At 39.7% G+C, this 21,858-nt stretch overlaps 1 protein-coding gene across 3 annotated transcripts in view; it reads left to right on the top strand.

Moving 5' to 3' along the window:
* GRIK5 (glutamate ionotropic receptor kainate type subunit 5) overlaps nt 1-21,858 on the top strand; it is a 3,838,183-nt gene that overhangs the window by 2,769,981 nt on the left and 1,046,344 nt on the right. For all 3 annotated transcript variants that reach the window (XM_044080789.1, XM_044080790.1, XM_044080791.1), the window contains one exon: nt 17,357-17,522. In XM_044080789.1, coding sequence (XP_043936724.1) covers nt 17,357-17,522 — 166 coding nt within the window. The remainder of the gene's footprint in view (nt 1-17,356; nt 17,523-21,858) is intronic.

The following is a 21,858-nucleotide window of genomic DNA, read 5'->3' as shown; positions in this document are numbered from 1 at the left end:
AGTCTGTGAGCTGTAGAGAGTTGAGTAGTAAGAAGTAGTTGGGGCAGCTCAAGCCAGCTCAGGTGTTTGAGGGAAAGGCAATGATGGGATCTACTAGGGGCACCTGTAGCAAACTTGGCAATCTTGTTATAGCAGGATGCCATTTTGTTTAGTTCACCTTGGCGAAGATTAGTCAGGATAGGGGAGGCATATAGTAGGGTGGATAATAGGTGTGTTCTAGCAATAGTGGCTTTGGTATAGTCGGTCATGAATTGCTTGTCCCAATACAGGAGACCAAGCTTTTTGTTCACTTTTTTGATTGTTTGGGCTATGTGTATGTCAAACTTTAGGTTGTTATCAATTACTACTCCTAGGAGTTTTGTGTCAGTTGTTGGGGTTTACAGAGGTGTTATTCTTGGAGTTTATGGTGAAATCAGTATTTAATGCAGGAGCTCTACCAGGACTGAGGAGAAGTAGTTTTGTTTTTTTTTGGATTGAGTATAAGTTTAATGCTAGAAAACCATGATTCAGCCAGAGTAAAGTTATGCTGTGTTATTGTTTGAAGCTCGCTTAAGGTTGGGGGGGGGCTCATATGATAGTAGTGTCATCTGTATATTGTACTATAGAAGCAGAGGGGGATGTGGCAGCTATTTGATTTGTAAATATAGAGAACAGTAAAGGACCAAGTATGGAACCTTGAGGGACTCCTATGGATACTGGTAGAAGGGAGGATAGCAGGTCCTGCCAAAGAACTGCTTGTTGGCGGCCTGATAACTAGCTGTTGAACCATGATATTGTGAGGGAGTTAATGTTAAGGGTAGATAGAGTTTTGAGAAGCAGGGTGTGGTTGACCATATCAAAGGCTTTAGATAAGTCTAAGAATATAGAGGAAACGAAAAGTCTGTTGTTTTGATGGGTGTTGACTATGTTGGTATATGAGAGTAGATCAGTGGCAATACTATGGGAGGGTTGGAAGCCATGCTGAGATGTAGATGCAAAGTTATTTTTAGGAGGTATTGCATTAGTTGTGTATGTACTACTCTTTCTAGTACTTTTGATAAAGGAGATAAAATTGCAATTGGGCAGTAGTTGGTGAGTTCAAGGGAGTTGCCACCTTTGTGGAGTGGAATAATATGAAATATTTTTGTAAGGTACTTTGCATTCAGCTATGGATCTATTTATGAGGATAAACATGGGATAGGATACAGTTTCAGTTGTTAGTTGAAGGAAATCAGCAGGAAGTTTGTCAGCAGCTAATGTGGTAGGTTTTAGCTTATTGAGGAGTTTAGTAATAAGTTGGGTAGGCACTGGAGTTAAGGTAAAGTTAGAAAGAGTCTGTTGTGTAGTAGAGTTAGTTGGGGTAGGAGTAGGGTTGGGGTGTTATTTAGGGTGTTAGATAGAGCTAGGATTGTTTCTGTAAATAATTTGTTGAATTGTGTAGGGGTGCCCTCTTTGTTGGTTGGGAGTATGGGTATGGGAGTGCCGGTTTTACCTGGATGCAGTAATTTTCTTATTGAAGCCCAGAATTTCTGGGGGTTATGAGTATTTTTCTCTTGTAAGGTTTTGTAGTAATTGATTTTATTGAGTCATATAAGTTGTTTGGACTTTTTCCGTAGTGCTAAATAGTTTTGTTTTGATGTAGAGGTTTTAAGTTTATGATATTGAGCCCAGGCTCTGTCTCTGACCTTCATTATGGTTTTAGTCTCTTTTGTTAACCAATGGGTATAGTTTGTCTTAACTCTGATGGTTCGGGCTGGTGCTTGATGGTTTAGGATTGAGAGAAAGGTTGTATTAAAGTAACTAATGCTTCATCTAGGGATAGGTGTTTTAGGGGAGTCTAGTTACAGTATTTTAGTTTGTTGTTTAGGGCCTTGGCTTGGAAGTTTGTTTTATTGTAGACACTTCTAAGGATGGGTTGTTTACTATGGTTGGATTTATGTCTAATAAGGTAGGTTGGTTGGTGATTGCTCAAATTGTCTGGTAGGCAGACTGATGGGTGTGCTAAGGTGGGGGTCAGACAGAAATATCCAATCTAAGATGGATTAACATTTGGATTTCTTATCGACTCTTGTGGGGTTATCTATGATTTGGGTGAACCCATGAAGATTAATATGTGTAGAGGGATTAAATTTGGTACAGTCAGACCAGTCAATGTTAAAGTCTCCTAAGAGAATGGTCTCTTGTGGATGGGAGGTAGACATCCAGTGTAGCAGGTTTTCCATAGTGGCAGTGTTATTTCCTGGTGGGATGTAGGCACCTGCTATGACTATATGTTTGGTAGAGTTTAATTTTAATTTAGCAAGAATGCGTTCTATATCAATTACTTCCTGGTAGTTATAGCTAATCTGTGCCACTGTAAGATGATTATTGAACAGTATGGCTATGCCTCCTCCTTTTCTCCCTGTCCTATATTTCCACATAATATTATAGCCAGGGGGAGTAATCTCATTATCATGGTGTTCTGGTCTCAGCCAAGTTTCAGTTAGTATGGCTAAGTCTGGTTAATGTAAAGTCAACAGGACATGGAGGTCCTGAACTTTGTTAAGTATACTTCCTATATTAATGTTTAAGAGAAGTAGAGAGAAGGTCACCCTTTTATAAAGAGAGTTTGTTTGGTTTAGATTTGTATGGATTGAAGAGTTGGGCCCTGAGTTAGGGTGTATGTCTCCACAACAAGTTAGTTTTTGAGTTAGATATAGGTAGAATTTAAGTAGTTTTTGTAGTATTTTCCCTTGTTTTTTGGATAAGTAGGGGTTTATTTTCCTTGGCAGTTTATTAATTATGTAGGGATAGTGATGGGTTGGTGAAAGGTCACATAGATATACTGGGAAATTAATTAGTTTTAGTGAATTGGGTATGGTATCTGTTTGCCACTGGGGTGGATTTGTGAGATGAAGTTGTGTGTGGTAGGAAGTGAAGATAGAGAAAAGGAGGTGAACAAAAATAGTCATTATGTAACATGCTAAGTGTAGGTGTGGGAAAGGCATATTATTTATTTCCTATCCTCTTAATTATGCTTCCTGTTGTAGTAGGGAAGGGGCTATAAAGCTAGATGGTAGAGAAGGTATCAAAGGGGTTAGCAACAATGGTGTGGTGTAGTATGATTGAGTGGGAGATTGAAGGTGAGTGGGTGTGTGAGTTAAGATGCGAGTGGCAAGCAACTATAAGTCTAATTGAACTGGGGGTGTGTGGGAATGGGGGTAGGGTAGGGGAGCAGAGTGAGCCCAGAGAGAAACGAGGGGGTGAACGAAGTCGGTAGCACCCACCCCTGGAATGGACTGCTCCTAGAGACTCTAGCAAAATAAACTATCTCTAAAGATACTAAATGTAGGTAGGTGAGAGGAATGGCCACTATATCTTGGGAGTGAAGAGACATAAAAAGTAAGGTAATGGTATTGAAGGTAGATATAACAGAGAGAGTAGGTCAGAGAGGAGGGGAGAAGCTTATAGGGAATTAACAGAGAAAGACTATAAGATGAAGGAGTAGGGTAGAAAGAAAGAAGAGTGGCAAGAGACTGAGGTGTCCTAGCAGTGAGCTTCCCAATTAGGGCAGATAAATAAGTATTTCCAAAAGGAGTAGATACATACACTAGCTGCACTTTAGAATCTGATCTTTATCACTGGAGATGTGCTGGGAGGTGTTCGTTAGCAGTGTACTTCTGTAATACTGTGGATGTGCTGTTAAGCAAGGCTTGGAAGCTAGGGAGAGAATAATAATCTTAAGTAATAAAGAAGGTTGAACTTACAAACAGGGTTGAGTCAACAGAGAACTGCACTATCTTATTGTTTTACCTTGTTCCTACTTTAGAACTAGACCTTAGTGATATATACTTTTAAACAATTATTTGGCTAATACTTTTAGTGAATGGACATTTCATGTAGTTTGTACAATTAGCGACAGTTAGGTGGTGAAAACATACATCACACAAACTTATCTCCTGTTGATTATCAAAAGTGTAACACATGTAAGAGCAGGGATCCTTTAATGGCTAAGCCGTACACATTATTACAGTCTTTTATCACTCACGGCTATTTTTCTAACTCTGCATTGTTGCTTATGCGTAAAACAAAAAACACTGTTATTAAGCTTTGAAGGCATTAGCTACTGGAGCTAAACACCTGCAAAAACTCAGTTATTAAGCTGTGAAGGTATTAGCTAATGGAGCTAAAAAAACAGGACTGCAGTCACTATTACAAACCTTTCCATTTGTGGATGATTATGTTAATTACCGGATGGTTATTTTGGTAATAAAACCAGCAAAAACCCAGTTATTAAGCTGTGAAGGCATTAGCTACTGGAGCTAAAATCCAGGACTGCAGGTACTATTACAACCCTTTCCGCTCGCGGCTGATTTTGTTAATTGCTGGACAGTTATTTTGGTATAGTCGACTCAAACAGTTGTAAACTGTAAAGTTTTCAGCCAATTTAATTAGTACTACACCCATACGCACTGTTCGATCCTTTTAAAGACCTACAGTGTTTTTTGCCTAATACCGCACAGTTATTTCGGTACAATAGGCTGATATAGTTTTAGATGCAAAGCCTTTGGCTATTGCAGAACCACTGTTTCTGCTCAAATTGTTATATGTCCATGTAAGTTATCAGTCGCTAATGCCGCTATATCTCAATGTTAAACAGTAGAAACTAACAAAGCATCTAGGTTATCAGTCGCTAATTCTGCTACACATTTCAATGTTAAACAGTAGAAGCTAACAAAGCATCCAGGTTATCAGTTCTTAATGCCACAACACATCCTAATGTTATACAGTAGAAGTTAACAGTCTGATAACTACGCAATGCTTTACTCAGAAAGAACAACGCTAATATCCTAAACAGTGAAGTATTGCATTTATGCCTTGAGATAACAACATGTTATGACATAAAAAGCAATGCTTGTAGTTAGGTAATGCATGTACAGTTGTGATGTAATGAGCAAAGCATAATCAGAAACTTAAACAAAAAAAAAATCTTACTGGGAGCACGCTGCTGGAATGCTCACTCTAGCAGGAGGGGGCGATTAAAGATGGCGGCCAGCTGTTACCCTGGTGTTTTAAAACCTCTGACCGTGGGTCATGTGAACCATGAAAGGTGAGTGGGGGGGGGGGCAGGGATTGATACAGTAGGAGTAATGCAGTAAGGGGCAAGCAGAAACTAGCATGGAAAAGTTAAGCACCCATCTAGCAGTGAGCTCCCCAATTATGGCAGATAAATAAGTATTTCCAAAAGGAGTAGAGACATGCACTAGTTGCACTTTAGAAGCTGCTCTGAATCACTGGAGCTGTGCTGGGAGGTGCCCATTTGCAGTGTACTTCTGTAATACTGTGGATGTGCTGTTAAGCAAGACTTGGGAGACTAGTTGCACTTTAGAAGCTGCTCTGAATCACCGAAGCTGTACTGAGATGTGCTGTTAAGCAAGGCTTGGGAGCTAGGGAGAGAATAATAATAAGTAAGAAAGAAGGTTGAGCTTACCAACAGTGTTGAGTCAACAGAGAACTACTATTAAGCAAGGCTTACATACATGTTGTTAACAGAATCAAAAGTCTTAATCTGTCCCATTGTCAGAGCTGCTAGCTGTGTTCTGGATGAGAGCGTCCTATAAGGAAAGTAGAGCAGTAATCCATTCTGTACTTTGGTATGAAAGCAGCATGGCACTCAGATAAGATAGTGTACTTCAATAAGTACACATTTATTTACTGTTTCACTGCTTACCCTAGTAGTTTGTTTAATGTCAGAAGCAGAGATATGGGGGCAATCAATGCACTGCTTAGGGTAACTTTTGGAGAGATACACATCAAAAATATTTTCCATTTTTCTGGCAGAATCCTATCAAGCTAATCTTGAAACTAAAGTAGGAGTTAGTTAATGCCAGTACTACTACTACCTAACTTCAGAAATCTTGTGCTGCTGGGATCAGGCAGGAATGCAAGGAGATTTCCAATGTGTTTTATTCTAATCTGCATACCAGGCAGTTGAGTCAGTGACAGCAGACTCCATTAGCTCATGAGAACAATCCTTACCAAACTATGTAAATAGCTTCTTAACTTATTCAGTGGTACAGAGGGGCCACACGGAGCCAGGATGTTAATACCATCTAGTTGTGCAAAATATCCCCAACACATTGGCTTCTCCTACATAAATTATGAGATTCCCAATTAGATAATTCTGCCTGTTCTGAATATCCCAAGTCCGTCTCCATTCCAGTTCTCTCCTACATGAGTTCTGGGATAAACAAAAGCAACAAGGGCCTTTGAAGAGTCTTTTATCCTACCTTACTGCCATAATTTAGCTGCATCCCACATTTTATTTTATTTCAAAAGATAGAAAGCCACCTGAGATAGACCTTTTTTATATACCTTCTTTTACAATGGAACTAGGTATTCAGGAAAACCACAAGAATGAAATTTAACTATCCAAAAGCTCCTTGGTGACATATTTTCCAGCTCTTCCTGAGGGATGGCTTCAATATAAGGCCAAAGGCTATAGATTATTTTGGGAAAAGGGAGTTTATGCGACTTTCCATACTAGGCTGAAAAATTAAGATAGTAATTCTTGAGGACATATGTAAACACTATATGTTGGGCAGCCCTAGCAGGCCTTCCAAAAAATATAAGAAATATTTTCTGCCTTGATGCAGAGGTCATGACACCTTAAATAACCTGTATCAGTCCCCATTCTTCTTATACATTTTTAAGATGTCTAATTAAAGAACCCAGCCAGCGAACACTGGAACTGTCAAATATTAATCTGTCTTTCTTGCAAAAGAACACTTGGAACTTTGCCATAAAGGATTTAGATTTCTAAGATTTGCATGGAGTTCTGCCATAAAGGACTCAAATTTCTAAGGTTTGCAGAAAGGATAATTTGAAATTTGTGTTTGGATACTCCTTCTGGGCCCATCTCATTTGCTCACTCAACTGAGTGCAGTGAGATCATATTCTGATTTCAGGCACTCCTACTGTGTACAAAGAGAGCATCTGGGAAAAAGAAAAAAAAGAAAAATTTAAGCTCGTTTCCGGCCTTTCCTGTTAAGTGGTATAGACTAGCTTCTGAGCCCCCAAGCCCTTCTGTGTTGGAGGGAATACTTCTAGCTTAGTTTTTTTTTTTCTTATAACTAGCCAGTTTTCTAGTTTCAGCACTCAAATCTGTTTCTTTGATCTCAGCACTTTTACTGTACTTGTGTTTCTACCTACTTTTTTTTACTTTTGCATCATCTTAAAAGTACTCAATTGTATTTATTACTGCTTGGTGTAACTCATTCTAAGCCTTTTGGTTTAAACACTTGGGCTTCGGACCAGTTGTTTTGCACTGAGAGGATTTGTGGTCTGCACTGTAGTGGCAGAACAGGTAGCTTACATCCTTCTAGGTTGGGAACTGCTGATTTGAGGGCTAAGTGTCTGTTATTCTAAAAGTGTATTAATTCTGGTTTAAGCACTTGGGCTTTCAGGCCAGTTATTTTACATTCAGAGGGTTCGTGGTCTGCACTCTTGTGGGAGGAGAGCCTGGACTCTGCCCTTCTGAGCTGGGAATTTCTGGTTAAAGGCTTATAGTGCATGCATATCTGAACTGCTTCTTACTGAAGTTGGTGCGCCTTGTTTGCTGTGGCATAGACTGGATTCGGGCCTGCTGGATCTAGCTTTGTTTGTGTAACTTGAGCACTAATCCAGGCATTCTCTAAAGTATTCAATTGTATTTATTACTGCTTGGTAGTAACTTGATTAAAGTGTAGCTATCATTCTAAGTCTTTTGGATTAAGCACTTGGGCTTCAGACCAGTTGTTATACATTAGAAAGGTTTGTGGCATGCACTGTGGTGGCAGGACAGGTAGCTTTCATCCTTCTAAGTTGGGAACTGCTGATTGAGAGCCCAGTGCCTGTTATTCTTAAAGTGTATTAGTTCTGGTTTAAGCACTTGGGCTTCAGGCCAGTTATTTTACATTAAGAAGGTTTGTGGTCTGCACTCTTGTGGGAGAAGAGGCTGGACTCTGCCCTTCTGAGCTGGGAATTTCTGGTTAAAGGTTTATAGTGCCTGAATATTTGAACTGTATCTTACTGAAATTGGTACACCTTGTTTGCTATAGCATAGACTAGATCCAGGCCTGCTGAATCTAGCTTTGTTTATATGCTTGTTGTTTGTTTGCTTGTTATTTCCCTGGAACGCTAATTCCACCTAATACGCGGCTTCTCAGTGCTTCTGTGGATCACTAGTGATATCTGCATTGCTTACTGTACTTATTTCCTTGTTTCACTTGAAAGAAAGTTACTGTTTGTCATTTTGCATTTAAGTTACCTGTAACACATTGCACTTAAGTTACCTGACACTTGCTCACTAAAGCAATTATATAAGTCAGCACTAAAAATTAAAAGCACTACACCCTCACTCCCCACTGGCCCTGGTTTTCAATTATTAAGGAATTCCCAATATTATTCTAGCATGTCCAAAGGTGAGTTGTCAATCTCCTCTCCGGTCCAGCTGGTGAATCTGGGAATCTTGAGGCAATGTTACAACTGCCTCATGTACACAGACAACCCTCTCCTCCTCCCAACAAATTCCAACACATGTGAGAGATGCAACCATATAGCCAAACTGGAGGCTAAGCTCTCTCAACTCAGTACTGGCATAACCAGTTAGGAGGAGAAGGAAACCACATTCACTACAATTCCAGTCTCACATAGACCTACCACGACAGCAAACCAAACACATAATCACACAAAAACATACTCGGAGGCTCTAAATAAAGATCTGCCGAAGCAGTAGAGACCTCCAAAGCAGACACCCAAGCAGCCGCTACCCCAAAACAAAACACGTGCAACACATATCTCACAAAGCCAGTGTGCCGAACAGTCACAGCCCTTAAGACTAAACAACACACCTGATACACTTGTAATAGGTGACTCTATCGTCAGGCACACTGACGTCCCGCTCACCAGGCTGGACAAGGAGAGGGTCATGGTGAGCAGCCTGTCGGGCGCTAGGATCCGCCACATAACACAAGCACTCAGGTCACTCCAAGGCAAGTACAAATATGACTCAGTCATTGTCCATGCTGGTGTGAATGATCTGAGATGTACCTCCCTGGACTACATGAAAAGAGACATAAAGGAGCTCTCTGAGCATGTAGCCCAGGCCGGTATGACCCTGACCTTGAGTAGCATCTTACCCTCACCAAGAATGATGCCACAGTATGAAGACAAGATGATCAATTTCAACAATTGGCTTAAGTACTGGTGTCATTCAACGGGGATCCAATGCCTGTCAGCTTGGTATGATATGCTCGACAAGCCACGATGCTTCGCTAGGGACGGCTTGCACCTGTCACCCCTGAGCTTTTGGATATTGGCAAAGGCTCTTGCTACCCCAATAGTGCCTTTTTTAGGCAATGCTCAAAAGACAAACCCACCTCCATAGGTATCACAAGGGATAAGAAACTAAGAGTAATGCTACTCAACGCCAGAAGTCTAAACCTCAAGATGCACGCACTCGAAACTCTCCTTAGCATGGAGAACATCGATATCTGTGCAGTAACAGAAACCTGGTTCAGGGCTCCCGAGAGCACCCCAGCACTACCAGGTTATACCTCATACCATGCTTTTTGGCCCCAAAACTTGGACCGAACCACGAAAGGAGGGGGAGTATCGATATTCATCAAAGATACCCACACCTCCTGGTTGGTGGCAAAGCACGAAGCATCAGAGACTATCCATGTGCAACTAACAGTGGGTAAAACTGCCTTCCAGTTTATAGCCTGCTACAGACCACCCTCCCAAACCCAGGAACCCCACTCAGCCTTCCTGAGAACACTGGAAAATATGAAGGTCTCTCCAAACACCATTATATTGGGCGACTTCAACTACCCAAACATAGACTGGGAGCATTACTCTAGCTCCAACACCCTAGCCTAAAGGTTCCTAGAATTTATAAACTCAAATGCTATGGAACAACTTGTTACCACTCCCACAAGAGGGGAAAACATACTGGACCTGATCATCACCAACATGGGGACTCTATGCTCCAGACCAGAAGTGTATCCCTCACTGGTAAGATCAGACCATAAACTAATCTCACTGGATATTCACATCCCGATCCCACCCCTGCCCAGAAAACCACAGTGAAAAACTTCACTAAAGCAAATTTCACACTCCTCAAAACTGAGGTGGAATCCTTCAAAGCCCCCGGGCATGTGGAAAATACGGCCCAGACCGCAGAATCCTTTATAAACGCATTCTATGAACACCTTCAGGAATGCATGGATCATGCGATCCCAAATAAAACCAAGACCCAATCCTCCAAAGGCAGACGTCCTGTCTGGTAGACCCCAGCCATAAACAAACTATACAATAGAAGGAGGAAGCTACTAAATGATAGAGCAAAATCCCAAAAAGGGAAGGCATCACTGATCAGTATTAGCAAAAACTACGGGCACACATAAAATTTTCTAAGGCCAGCTTCGAGAGAAAAATTGCACAGGACACTAAGGATAATCACAAGGCTTTCTTTAGTTATGTTAGGAACCTGGGTGGTAATTCCCAGATATGCTCAGAATTAGTCCAAAATGACACCAAATCCACAGACATTGCCAACATCCTAGCTGACAGGTTCAGGGCAAACTTCTCCCCCCCTCCCCAGGTGGGGAAAGGGCAAATATCTATCCCAGCAGAGTGCTGCCCCCCTGACATCTCAGATGCTCAGGTAAGAGCTGCCCTCTCCAAAGCAAAAAACACAGCATCAATGTGACCAGACGGTGGCCCGGGCTGCATCCTACATGAACTCCAAGAAGAGCTAAACCCAAACATAAAACTACTGTCCAATCTCAGCCTTACTACAGGATATGTAACCAAAGAGTGGAGTACAGCAACAGTGGTCCCTCTCCATAAAGGTGGTGCCTCAACAGATCCTGGAAACTATCGCCCCATAAGCCTGACTAGCTTGGTCTGCAAAGCTATGGAAAGGATCATCATGGACCTCATAAATAAAGATACTGGGGACCTACAAACACTGGATCCTACCCAGTTCGGCTTTGTTAAGGGCAGATCCTGCCTCTTAAACCTGGTTGATTTCTTTGAAAGAGTCACCAAGGCCATTGACGAGGGGAAGGTGTTCCACACAGCCTACCTGGACCTCGCAAAAGCCTTCGATACAATACCCCACTCGGGCATTATAGATAAGCTTACCAGCTTAAATATAAACCCCTATGTCACTAGATGGATTGCAAATTGGCTCAAGGACAGAACCCACATGGTTAGAATTGCTGGAGCCATGTCAGACTCCAAACCAGTTACAAGTGATCTCCCACAAGGCTCAGTCCTGGGACCTCTCTTGTTCGGTATATATTTCTCGGAGGTACAGGCCAACACGGAAGGACTGTGGCTGACCAAGTTCGCAGATGACTGCAAACTGGGCACCATAATCGACTCTCCAGCCGACACAAGCATCCTCCAAAAGGGCCTCATAGAAACAGACAACTGGTGCCAGAGCCATGGCCTCAAGCTAAATGCCAAAAAGTGTATAGTCATCCCCTATGGCAAAAACAAAGTGCCCACAAATTACAACATAGGTGGTAATCCATTAAGTACAGAAGAAGTAATTAGGGACCTGGGGACCCAAGTTGATAGCAATCTCTCATTTGACAACCACGTGGCCAAAGTGGTTAGAAAAACATTTTATATAGACCACCTAATCATGAAGGGATTCACATCTAGATCAGGGGACGTCATCGTGCCTCTTTACTCATCCCTCATCAGGCCCATAATTGAATACAATGCCCCTTTTGGGATGTACCTTACCAGACACCTGCAGCAACTGGAAAGACCCCAAAAGTACCTCACCAAGAGGATCAAAGGGCTCAAACAGATGCCATATGCTGCCCGGTTAAAGAAACTCCAGCTCTACTCAGTGGCATACCGCTTGTTCAGAGGCGATCTGTGCCTGACGTATAAAGCCATGTCCAACCCAGAATTAATGGACATGCTGGGCCTCAGAAAATCCAAATCCCATCGAGCTATGCGCTCGAGAGACTTGAACCTCAGCACTGAAATAAATAGGACATGCTGGAGGGACAGATTCATAACCCAGAGGCTCCCTTCACTCTGGAATAAAATCCCAGTCCAGGTTAGGCAGAGTCCCTCATTGACTCTCTTCAAGAGGAATCTTGATGAGTGGATGGGAGATCGTAGGGTTACCCTGGGTATCACTTCTGTGTCACTGTTAGACAGAGGCACAGTATACTAACCTCAAAAAAGGGCATAGCAAAATAAATTTAAAATGGGTGGCGAAAGCCAAACACATTCTGGCTAGGCTTATAAATGCCCTAGGGCAGATAGCCTAGTATGAACCTATGAACCTATGAACCTAAGTGCCTTTAGATAACAATTCTACTAGAAAGAATTTTGCTGCCACCCTGCAAAACTTGTAATGATCTGTGGTTAAGCAGATGTAGACGGATATCTTGATAATAACAATAACAATAAAATGCCTAGTCAAGCTCCTTTCTGCCTATCTTGTACTGATAATCCCAAAACTGGAAAGCCGTTGAGCCGAAAAGCACTCAATAGCAAAACCTCTTGTCCAAAAACGAACAGTGACACCGTCAACCATGCATGGTTGACGGTGTCACTGTTCGTTTTTGGACAAGAGGTTTTGCTATTGAGTGCTTTTCGGTTCGATGGCTTTCCAGTTTTGGGATTATCAGTTTTATTTGTTGGACAGCCACACAAGGTTACTAGTTGAGTATCTTGTACTGATCTTTACAGCTATGTACTGAGCTTCTCTGGGCTCTCATATCATATCTTGAAAACACAGCATTCTAGAACAAATACATTACTTCAAACCCTCCTCCACTAGCAGCAGCTGAGAGCCTGTCATAAAGCAGCCCTACCTTAGGCAATTCTAAACCTGATAATATTAGAAACCTGCCTACTCTTTCCTTAATCAGAAAGGTACTTCTGTCACACTTAATGGAATCCTGTCAAAGTAATTGCTTCAAATCTCCCCATTAAACCATTTTGCTATAATTTCTGATTATTTAATTATTATTTCTTTTTTGTTATCAGCCTCAACCAACCTCATCTGTACAATTTTTCTCTAACTTACCATATACTATTCCCTTAATATGTGTATCTTTAGTATTATTATTTTTCCTTGCTACTTATTTTAAAACACTTTGAAATGTAATTAGAATTGTTGCATATTGCTTATCTCTTCACAGATTGTTTTTTTATTGTTTATTATACTCAGGCATTTCAGTTTGCAAAATCCATTTTAAATTTACTGTAACTTTCTCATCTTTTGGCCTGGGCTGTGGCCAAAGAGAGTTCACAGCTACCCCACACACCCTCTTAACAGGTAATCAGTAGAGTCATCAATACATAGGATGGTGGCAGAGCGATAAGAGTGTACCAACCAGAGCGAGAGAGGCATGTCAAGCTTTAATATGAGAGAATCTGTATATATATATATATATATATATATATATATATATAAAATCTGTATATATATATATATATATATATATATATATATATAAAATCTGTATGTATGTATATATATATATATATATATATATATATATATATATATATATATATATATATATATAAAGGCACTTAGGGCCAAGTAAGTTACTGCAGTTCTTACACTGCAACTCACCAGAGTGCAACAGATAGTATAGGTGTTGGTAATAATGTAAATTGACCAAAATACAAACAAGCCCACGTTACAACAGCCCATGACCAGGTGTTACTGGTAATATCAAGGTGGGGAATAATGCAAGCTGATGATATGACCCATCTGGAGCAAAGGGACACAAGAACAGTTCAACCAAAAGTAAACTTTGTTATCTGGTGCCACTGTGAAAATTGTAGTAAATAATAAAACAACAGCATAGTCATTTTCTGTCTCCAGAAAGAATAGTTAGATTATAGCAGCTCACTGCCCATGGTGTGGAAGAGCAGTAATAGGTCTGAAAATATAAGCAGTATACTTGTAACGGAAAAGAAGGACCACGAACAAAGGGCGCAAAATGTAATTAAAAGAACTAAAATCTGCGCTGTACATTATAGCATAAAAGAAGACTTAACAAGTGAAAATACAATTTAGGGAAGAGTTAGAGTGCTTACCCAGTGACCAGAAAAACAAGTAGGAACTTACACGAGTAAAGCACCTGAAATAAGTAACACCTGAGACAGGAAAACATGAAAGAAGGCAGTTTTTTAACTGTTAGAGATGAAAACTGGCATAGTAATACAACTAAATTAAAATCAGGACCGGATAATAGGAAAAAATGAAAACTGGCATAATAGTACAACTAAATTAAATTCAGGACAAGATAGTAGGAAAAAAATAGCATTCCATTATAACAAAAGGCAAAAGAGAAACCAAATAACTTTTGGATAGGTGAAGATAAACAGCTGTTTTTCTTTTGAAACAGGCCATTAGGATATATGAAAAATGCACAAAATGTCTAGCATGTCATGACCTCATGCATTTAAACAGGAAATAAAGGTGAAGAGTGCTGTGTGGGACAAAAATGAAATGATTATTATTAAGAACTAGGTAAAGGCATGGAAACCTATATCACAAAGTATCTCTATATTTGAGGACAATAAATTAAATTCAGCAAAGTTAAAGAAAGAAAAGACAGGCTGTCTTGAAGTTTCTTGGGCAAATTCCTAGTTCTCATTCATTCTGATGGCCAGATCATTTCTAATTTTATATATAAACATCTCGGTAGATCATTCATAGCTGTATGTCTGGACGTTGACAGATTGCTTAACGTACATCAACAAATGTTCACTGATCAGGCCCGTTTTTCCAAATTATTCCTGAGCTAATGATCTTGAGAAATGGTAGTGTCTTTAGACAACTAAAATTGATTCTATATTTTAAATGTGATACATGACGTAAGTGTCTTAAGTGTCTTTCTACTTACCCCTCTGGTAAAATTCTGGTAGCATTCATGCAGTTACTATTAAGGTCAACTGTGTCTTAAAACTTGTGAAGAATATTTCAAATTATATGGCACTGCTTTCTGAAACAGGCCTTGGCAATTTTCTGCAGAAATCTAAACTAACTAAAACATAGTGCTATATTTTAAATGATGACTTTGAGATAATTTTTTGTGTTGAATTTACAAAATGTTAAAAATCCATCAATCAGTGTGTTTATGTGAACACATGTAAAGAAGGAAAACTGCTGAGATCCAGCCATTAATATCCGTGGCTTAGGTTGTCAGGTACAGGAGTTAACTGCAATAGTGGCCCAAACATCTTTGAAGTGTGCCTTTCAGTCCTATAGGGTTCTATTTTATGCACTAGCAGTGTTATACGGTACAAGTCATCTGAACACTGCTTAGCAGAGGTTGCACACCTATGCAGTTACTTTTTAGTGCCACATTTTAACATCATATATAATTATCTCAGTATATAGTATATTCAGTTGTTCAGTTTATTGCACACATTTCAGTACAAGTATACTCAATGAAATATTCCATATGTAGTGATGAATTATATTATGAAGTAGGTTTAGAGTAGTTTTTGATATACAAAGGTTTTTCAGTGTGTAGGGTGTGTACCTCACTGTGTATGGTTTAGTAATAAGCATACAGATTTCAGTAGCCAGTCCTTATGAAATCTGAGTTTTGTGTATACATAGCGAAATAATTACATGATTCCCAGTATATTATCATTTCATATGATTATGTGTTTTCTAAATAATGTATTAATTTTACTGTACAAAGCACATGGTTTATGTAGGGCATATCCTTTTTAGTACACAGCATGTGAATTTCACTATCTATTGCATGTGTTTTATTGCACAGTGTATGAAGTTCTGTGCTTACCATATAGGTTTTCCCCTCAAGCATATGCACTTTGTTGTACAATATATTGATTTCAAAATATAGTATTATTATGAGTGCACAAACTGCATATCACTGAACTGTGTTTGGGGAAAATATTAATCTAAAACAATTTATTCAGAATTTCATAATCTCATTTTCTGTACTCGAAGTTAAAGAGTGATCATTGATTTAAGTGTAGCAGCAAAGGATTTTCACAACAATGCAAGTCTTGACTTATAACATAACAGCTAGTGAAATGGTACTCAAACAAAAATGTTGAAGTTGTTTTCTAAACTTGCTTCTTCTAAAATGGTGCATTGACTTACTTGGTGCTAGATCTGGGGTACATAATAACTAATAACAAGCTGACTTTTTTTCTTTTTTTTTGTAAGGGAGCAGCATGACCCTGCTTGTGATGATACCCTTTTGAGATGTGTATCATTTTACCAGCATTCAGGATTTATGCTCTGTGTATTCAATAGATTTTTTTAAAGATTTATAGCCACTGAAGCAATAATATTGATTGAAAGAACCCCTGTTTTAAAAGCTTTATCCACTTACAGCTATCGTTCTTAGACCATAGGTTCTGTTAAACTGATATCTATAGATACAGTGCTGTAGTAAGACAGGGTCATTGGAATTCTTCATTAAAGAGCATGTCTTTTGATAGAAGAATGATCATTCATCTTTACACATATGGATGGCACAGTGTGGCAGTCAACGACATCTCACAGTGCTTCTTTGATGTATTTTCTATGTGAACAGTGCATTTTATAGAGTCACATGCCCTTCTTTGACTGTGAGAGTTTTCACCAATTTCTCCACTTTCTTCTCACATCCCAAAGACATACCAGTAGTATAAGTTGCCCGTAGGTGTCTGTGTATGTTTATGTTCATGTAGGCATGCATATCTACAAGGCACTGGCATCCAGCCCAGTGCTGATTCGCTGCCAAATGCTTTTACTTGCTGGGATAGTTTTTGGCTCCCCATGACCTCAGAAAGGATTAAGTGGTGATAAATTTACACATATGTGGGAATGACAGAATCCTTTCATCAGCAAACATTTGTTTCTTTCTGTGTTTATAGTGTCATATCTCACTCAGTTATAGCATATTGTATAACATTAATTTTTATCTTTCATCTGTTTTCTGTGTATGTTAGGCCATATGCCTTTGTAGAATTATCCACACAACTTGTCTCACTGCCTTTCTAAGAGAAAACTTCACTTTATACTTGGAAGAACAGTTTGGCAGTTTCTATTCTAACAGCAGGCATTTATGACAAGAGACACAACGGCAGCATTATCATGTGGAGCCATCAGATATTTTGTATAAGTCTCTATTAAAACAGTTATGATACATAATGGGAGAAAAGCCAGAAACGTACGAAATATCAGTTGTATATTGGATCTGTCACTGAAACAATGAGAGAGAACTGTGCAAAACAGCCAGCTAGTGGAATACTTAATTTGATTTCTTGTACTTCTTGAAATGTTCATTTGATTTATTTGTTTGTTTATTTGTTTATTTTTGTTTTGCTGCAGATTCCACATGTGAAAGTCGGCCCAGAAGAGACGCCTAAGCTGCCCTATCTACGTTTTGCCTCTGTTAGTCTTTACCCCAGTAACGAGGACATCAGTCTTGCCATTGGGCAAATGCTGAAGTTCTTCAAATACCCATCGTCGAGCTTGATCTGTGCGAAAGCTGAATGTAAGTTGATTTCTTGCTACCCTACATGAAAGGGAAGGGAGGAATCTTTAAAAAAAAAAATCACCCATTTCAACAGTTTCCTTCCTTGAGCAGGTTCTATGAACAATCACGGTGGTATATCTTAGGAATCACAGTGTGACCTCTCTTACAATTTTTTTTCAGTTGACTGATAAAAGATTTTTCCTGACAGCATGAATTTTATATCTAAAATTATAGCCTTTATGCTTGAATAGGTTTGTGTTTTTGTAGCAATGTGTAATAATTTTTGGATTAGCATATCACTGTAGTCCTTAGTGTGTGTATCAATCTTCTTGGAAAGTTTGTTTATTTATATGGCGATGCATATAAATATGCAACTATGTTTTATATATATATATATATATATATATATATATATATATAGATATATATATAGATATATATATATATATATATATATATATATATATATATATATATATACACTCACATACACATGCATATGTGTGTGTGTGTGTGTGTGTGTGTGTGTGTGTGTATGTGTGTGTGTGTGTGTGTGTGTGTGTGTGTGTGTGTGTGTGTGTGTGTGTGTGTGTGCATATATATATATATATATATATATATATATATATATATATATATATATACACACACACACACACACATATTTTTATATCTGCAGTATATAGCAATATGGAAGTATATGTCCTATCACTATCAAGCATATGCAAAACATATTACTACAGCAACAAAATTCCAAAGCATAGATAATGCATGACAGTATGTTTCCTGTATATACTACCCAATTGTACACCTTGTCAATATGTTTATAACTCAGAGTAATTATCATGTTAAAATACATTTCCAGATCATTGCAATTCATCTGTGGCATCTTTGCTGAAGAATTATGAACATGTTTACTTCCTGAAGGGATGATGTGATGCAGACCTCACTGTTCAGGGAGAGATCTGGAAGTTTACTAAAGAGGGGATGTACAGGGTCTTAACGATCACGTGTGTGTGTGTGTGTGTGTGTGTGTGTGTGTGTGTGTGTGTGTGTGTGTGTGTGTGTATCAACAGAAGATTCAGCACTCCAAACAGCAGATATTAATTCTTAAAGGGGTCTACCACTGCTGTTATTCCCTAGTTACACATCCCTAATTTTCATTGTAGAGCTTTACTAACAAATTATAGCCATGAAGGAATCACCGGCTCAATGCATACACTAGTACACTTTGCTAGGGATTGTGCATGGTAAGAAAAGCAATTTGCAAATGGTCAGTTTCTCCTTAGACTTCAAAGTTTTGTCCAGGGAAGACTTGGTTAATACCATCATGTGACCTATCCAGCCATACATTTCCATCAATCTGAACATTGGTCAACCTCCCATCAGGACCTCTGATAATCTGCTCCATGTGTTACCTTCTGTGTTCTATCACAACACAGCTGTTAGTAGTAAGACAAAGAAAACAAGAGTTTGTCAAAGCAGACTAACTGTAATCATGAAAACTATAGGAGTAGTTTGTTTGATGTCAGAAGCAGAGATATGGGGGTAATCAATGCACTGCTTAGGGTAACTTTGGAGAGATACACATCAAAAATGTTTTCCATTTTTCTGGCAGAATCCTATCAAGCTAATCTTGAAACTAAAGTAGGAGTTAGTTAATGCCAGTACTACTACTACCTAACTTCAAAAATCTTGTGCTGCTGGGATCAGGCAGAATCTGTGAGCACCTCCAGATTGGTTAAACAGTGTGATTCCCTGGAGATACTTCAGGTGCAAGTAACTGTTGATAGGACACCTATTTAAGTCATTGCCAGCTACAGGATCCCTTCCATCAATCAGGACACCCACTGTACCTATTTGTATCTACTTGACTCTATCAAGATACATCCGAACACCATGGTTTTGGGTGACTTCAACTACCCATCCATTGCCTGGGTAAATTACTCGTACTCAAATTCATATGCCCAAAGATTCCTCAACTTCGTTAACTCTAATGCCCTGGACCAGCTGGTTGACACCCTCACAAGGGGCACCAACATTCTGGATTTGTTGCTTACCAATATGGGGGGGCCACTGTAGCACTCCCCACTATGAGGTCTTCCCTGGTGAGATCTCACCACAAATCAGTCTCATTCAAGGTAACTATCACACCTGACCACCCCCCAGCAGCAACTAGACTAAAAAACTTCTCCAAAGCAGATTATAACCTCTTACAAGATGACATAAATACCTTCAATGCACCTCTCCCCTGAGATGGAATTGCCAAGTTCTACACCAATGCTTTATACAAACACCTGTATAACTGCATTGACTTGGCCGTACCAGGTAGGACCAAAACAAACTCAAGGAAAAGCAAACCTGCCTAGTGGACACCTGCCATTCACAAGCTTTACAATAAGAGGAAGAAATTTCTGTCTAAGAGTAAGAGAGAGTGGGCCCTAAACTGTAAACACTCCCCCCTCAGCTTAAACAAGTAAATAAGACTTTTTGTGAAGTCCTCCAAAGCAAATTATGAATCCAAATTAGCTTCCTCAACTAAGGACAATCATAAGACATTCTTTAGTTATATCCGTAATGTAAAAGGAAATGCCCAGATTTGCGCCAAACTGGTCGTTAATGACACCACATATACTGAGTCTGTGGACATAGCTAATCTGTTAGCCAACAGGTTCTGTAAAAACTTCACTCCCCTGTCCCTGCCACACATACACAATGACATCCCTACCACCTGTCTCCTACCTTGTATCTCTAAAGAGCAGGTCATAAATGTCCTCTTCAAGGCCAAAAAAAAAGCATCTATGGGACCTGATAACATCCCTGGCTGCATCTTACATGGGCTCCAACAAGAATTAGCAACACCATTGGGTATTCTTTTCAATCATAGTCTAAGCACCGGCTTCATTACAGCTGAATAGAAGATGTCCATCATTATCCCCTCGCACAAAGGTGGTGCTTCCACTGACCCCGGGAACTATAGACCTATCAGCCTTACTAGCCTTATCTGCAAGGCCATGGAACTTATCAACAAAGATATAGGTAATCTCCAAACACTTAACCCTACTGAGTTTGGATTTCTCAAAGGAAGATCTTGCCTGTTAAACCTGGTGGACTTCTTCCAGACAGTCACCAAGGCCCTGGACAAGGGGAAATCTGTGAATACAGCCTACCTAGACTTAGCCCAGGCTTTTGAAGCTATACCCCACTCATCATTGATAAACTCACTCAGCTAGATATCAACCTTTACATCATTAGATGGGTTGCCAGCTGGCTCGCTGATAGAACCCATGCAATAAAAATAAGAAAATCCACCTCCAATAAAAGACCCATAACCAGTGATGTTCCACAGGAGACAGTACATAGACCTTTAATGTTTGGAATCTATTTCTTCAAAGTACAAGCAAATATGAAAGGTCTGTGGCTGACAAAAGTTTGCTGATGACTGCAAACTGGGAGCAGTCATAGAATTTCCAAACAATGTCAGCGTCCTACAAGAGAGTCTCACACAAACAAATGATTGGTGGCGAAGTCACAGGTTTAAACTCAATGCATAAAAAAATGTGTCATCATCCCTTCCAGAAAAGAAGATGTTCCTGCTAACTACCACATCGATAGAAACACTCTAAGTACCACTCAGTGGTGAAAGACCTGGGCGCACAGGTTGACAGCAACCTTACCTTTGATAACCATGTCTCCTCAACAGTTAGAAAGGCATTCTATATTGCTCATCTCATAAGTAAGGGCATTGCCTCCAAAAAAAAGAAGTTATAACATCCTTGTATGCTTCCCTCATCAAGCCAATAATTGAGTACAACACCCCTTTTGGTATGTACCTGTCCAGGCATCTTCAGCAACTGGAGAGACCACAGAGGTTCCTCACAAGGAAATGTCAAGGTCTTCAGCATCTTTCCTATGTGGATCAGCTGAAATCACTGTCACTTTATTCTGTTTCATAGACTACTCAGAGGCAATCACTGCCTTGCCTGTAGGGCAATCCCTGACTCTGCTTTTTTAGAAATGCTGCATATCCGTAAGTCAAATCGTACACAGCTTACTCACTCTAATGGCCTTAACCTGATATGTGACATTAATAGAACCTGCTGGAGGGACAGATTTGTCTCCCAGCGGGTTATCACACCTTTGGAACAGACTTCCACTTCATGTCAAACAGAGCAGTTCATTGGCTCTCTTCAAATGCAAACTGGATGATTGGATGGGCAACTGTAAATTCACTGTAGGGGTTCCATCTTTGTCTCTCTTGGACAGGGGCAGAAGAATGCTCCATTTAAAAACCAAGCCACCTCCATAGAGATTTTTGGACAGGCCTGGGTTTTCATCAACAAAGGGGACCACA

This window comes from Protopterus annectens, chromosome 8.part0 (assembly GCF_019279795.1).
Source record: "Protopterus annectens isolate FY-2018-M chromosome 8.part0, PAN1.0, whole genome shotgun sequence".
Taxonomy (NCBI): domain Eukaryota; kingdom Metazoa; phylum Chordata; order Ceratodontiformes; family Protopteridae; genus Protopterus; species Protopterus annectens.
This window is presented reverse-complemented; position numbering and strand designations above follow the sequence as displayed.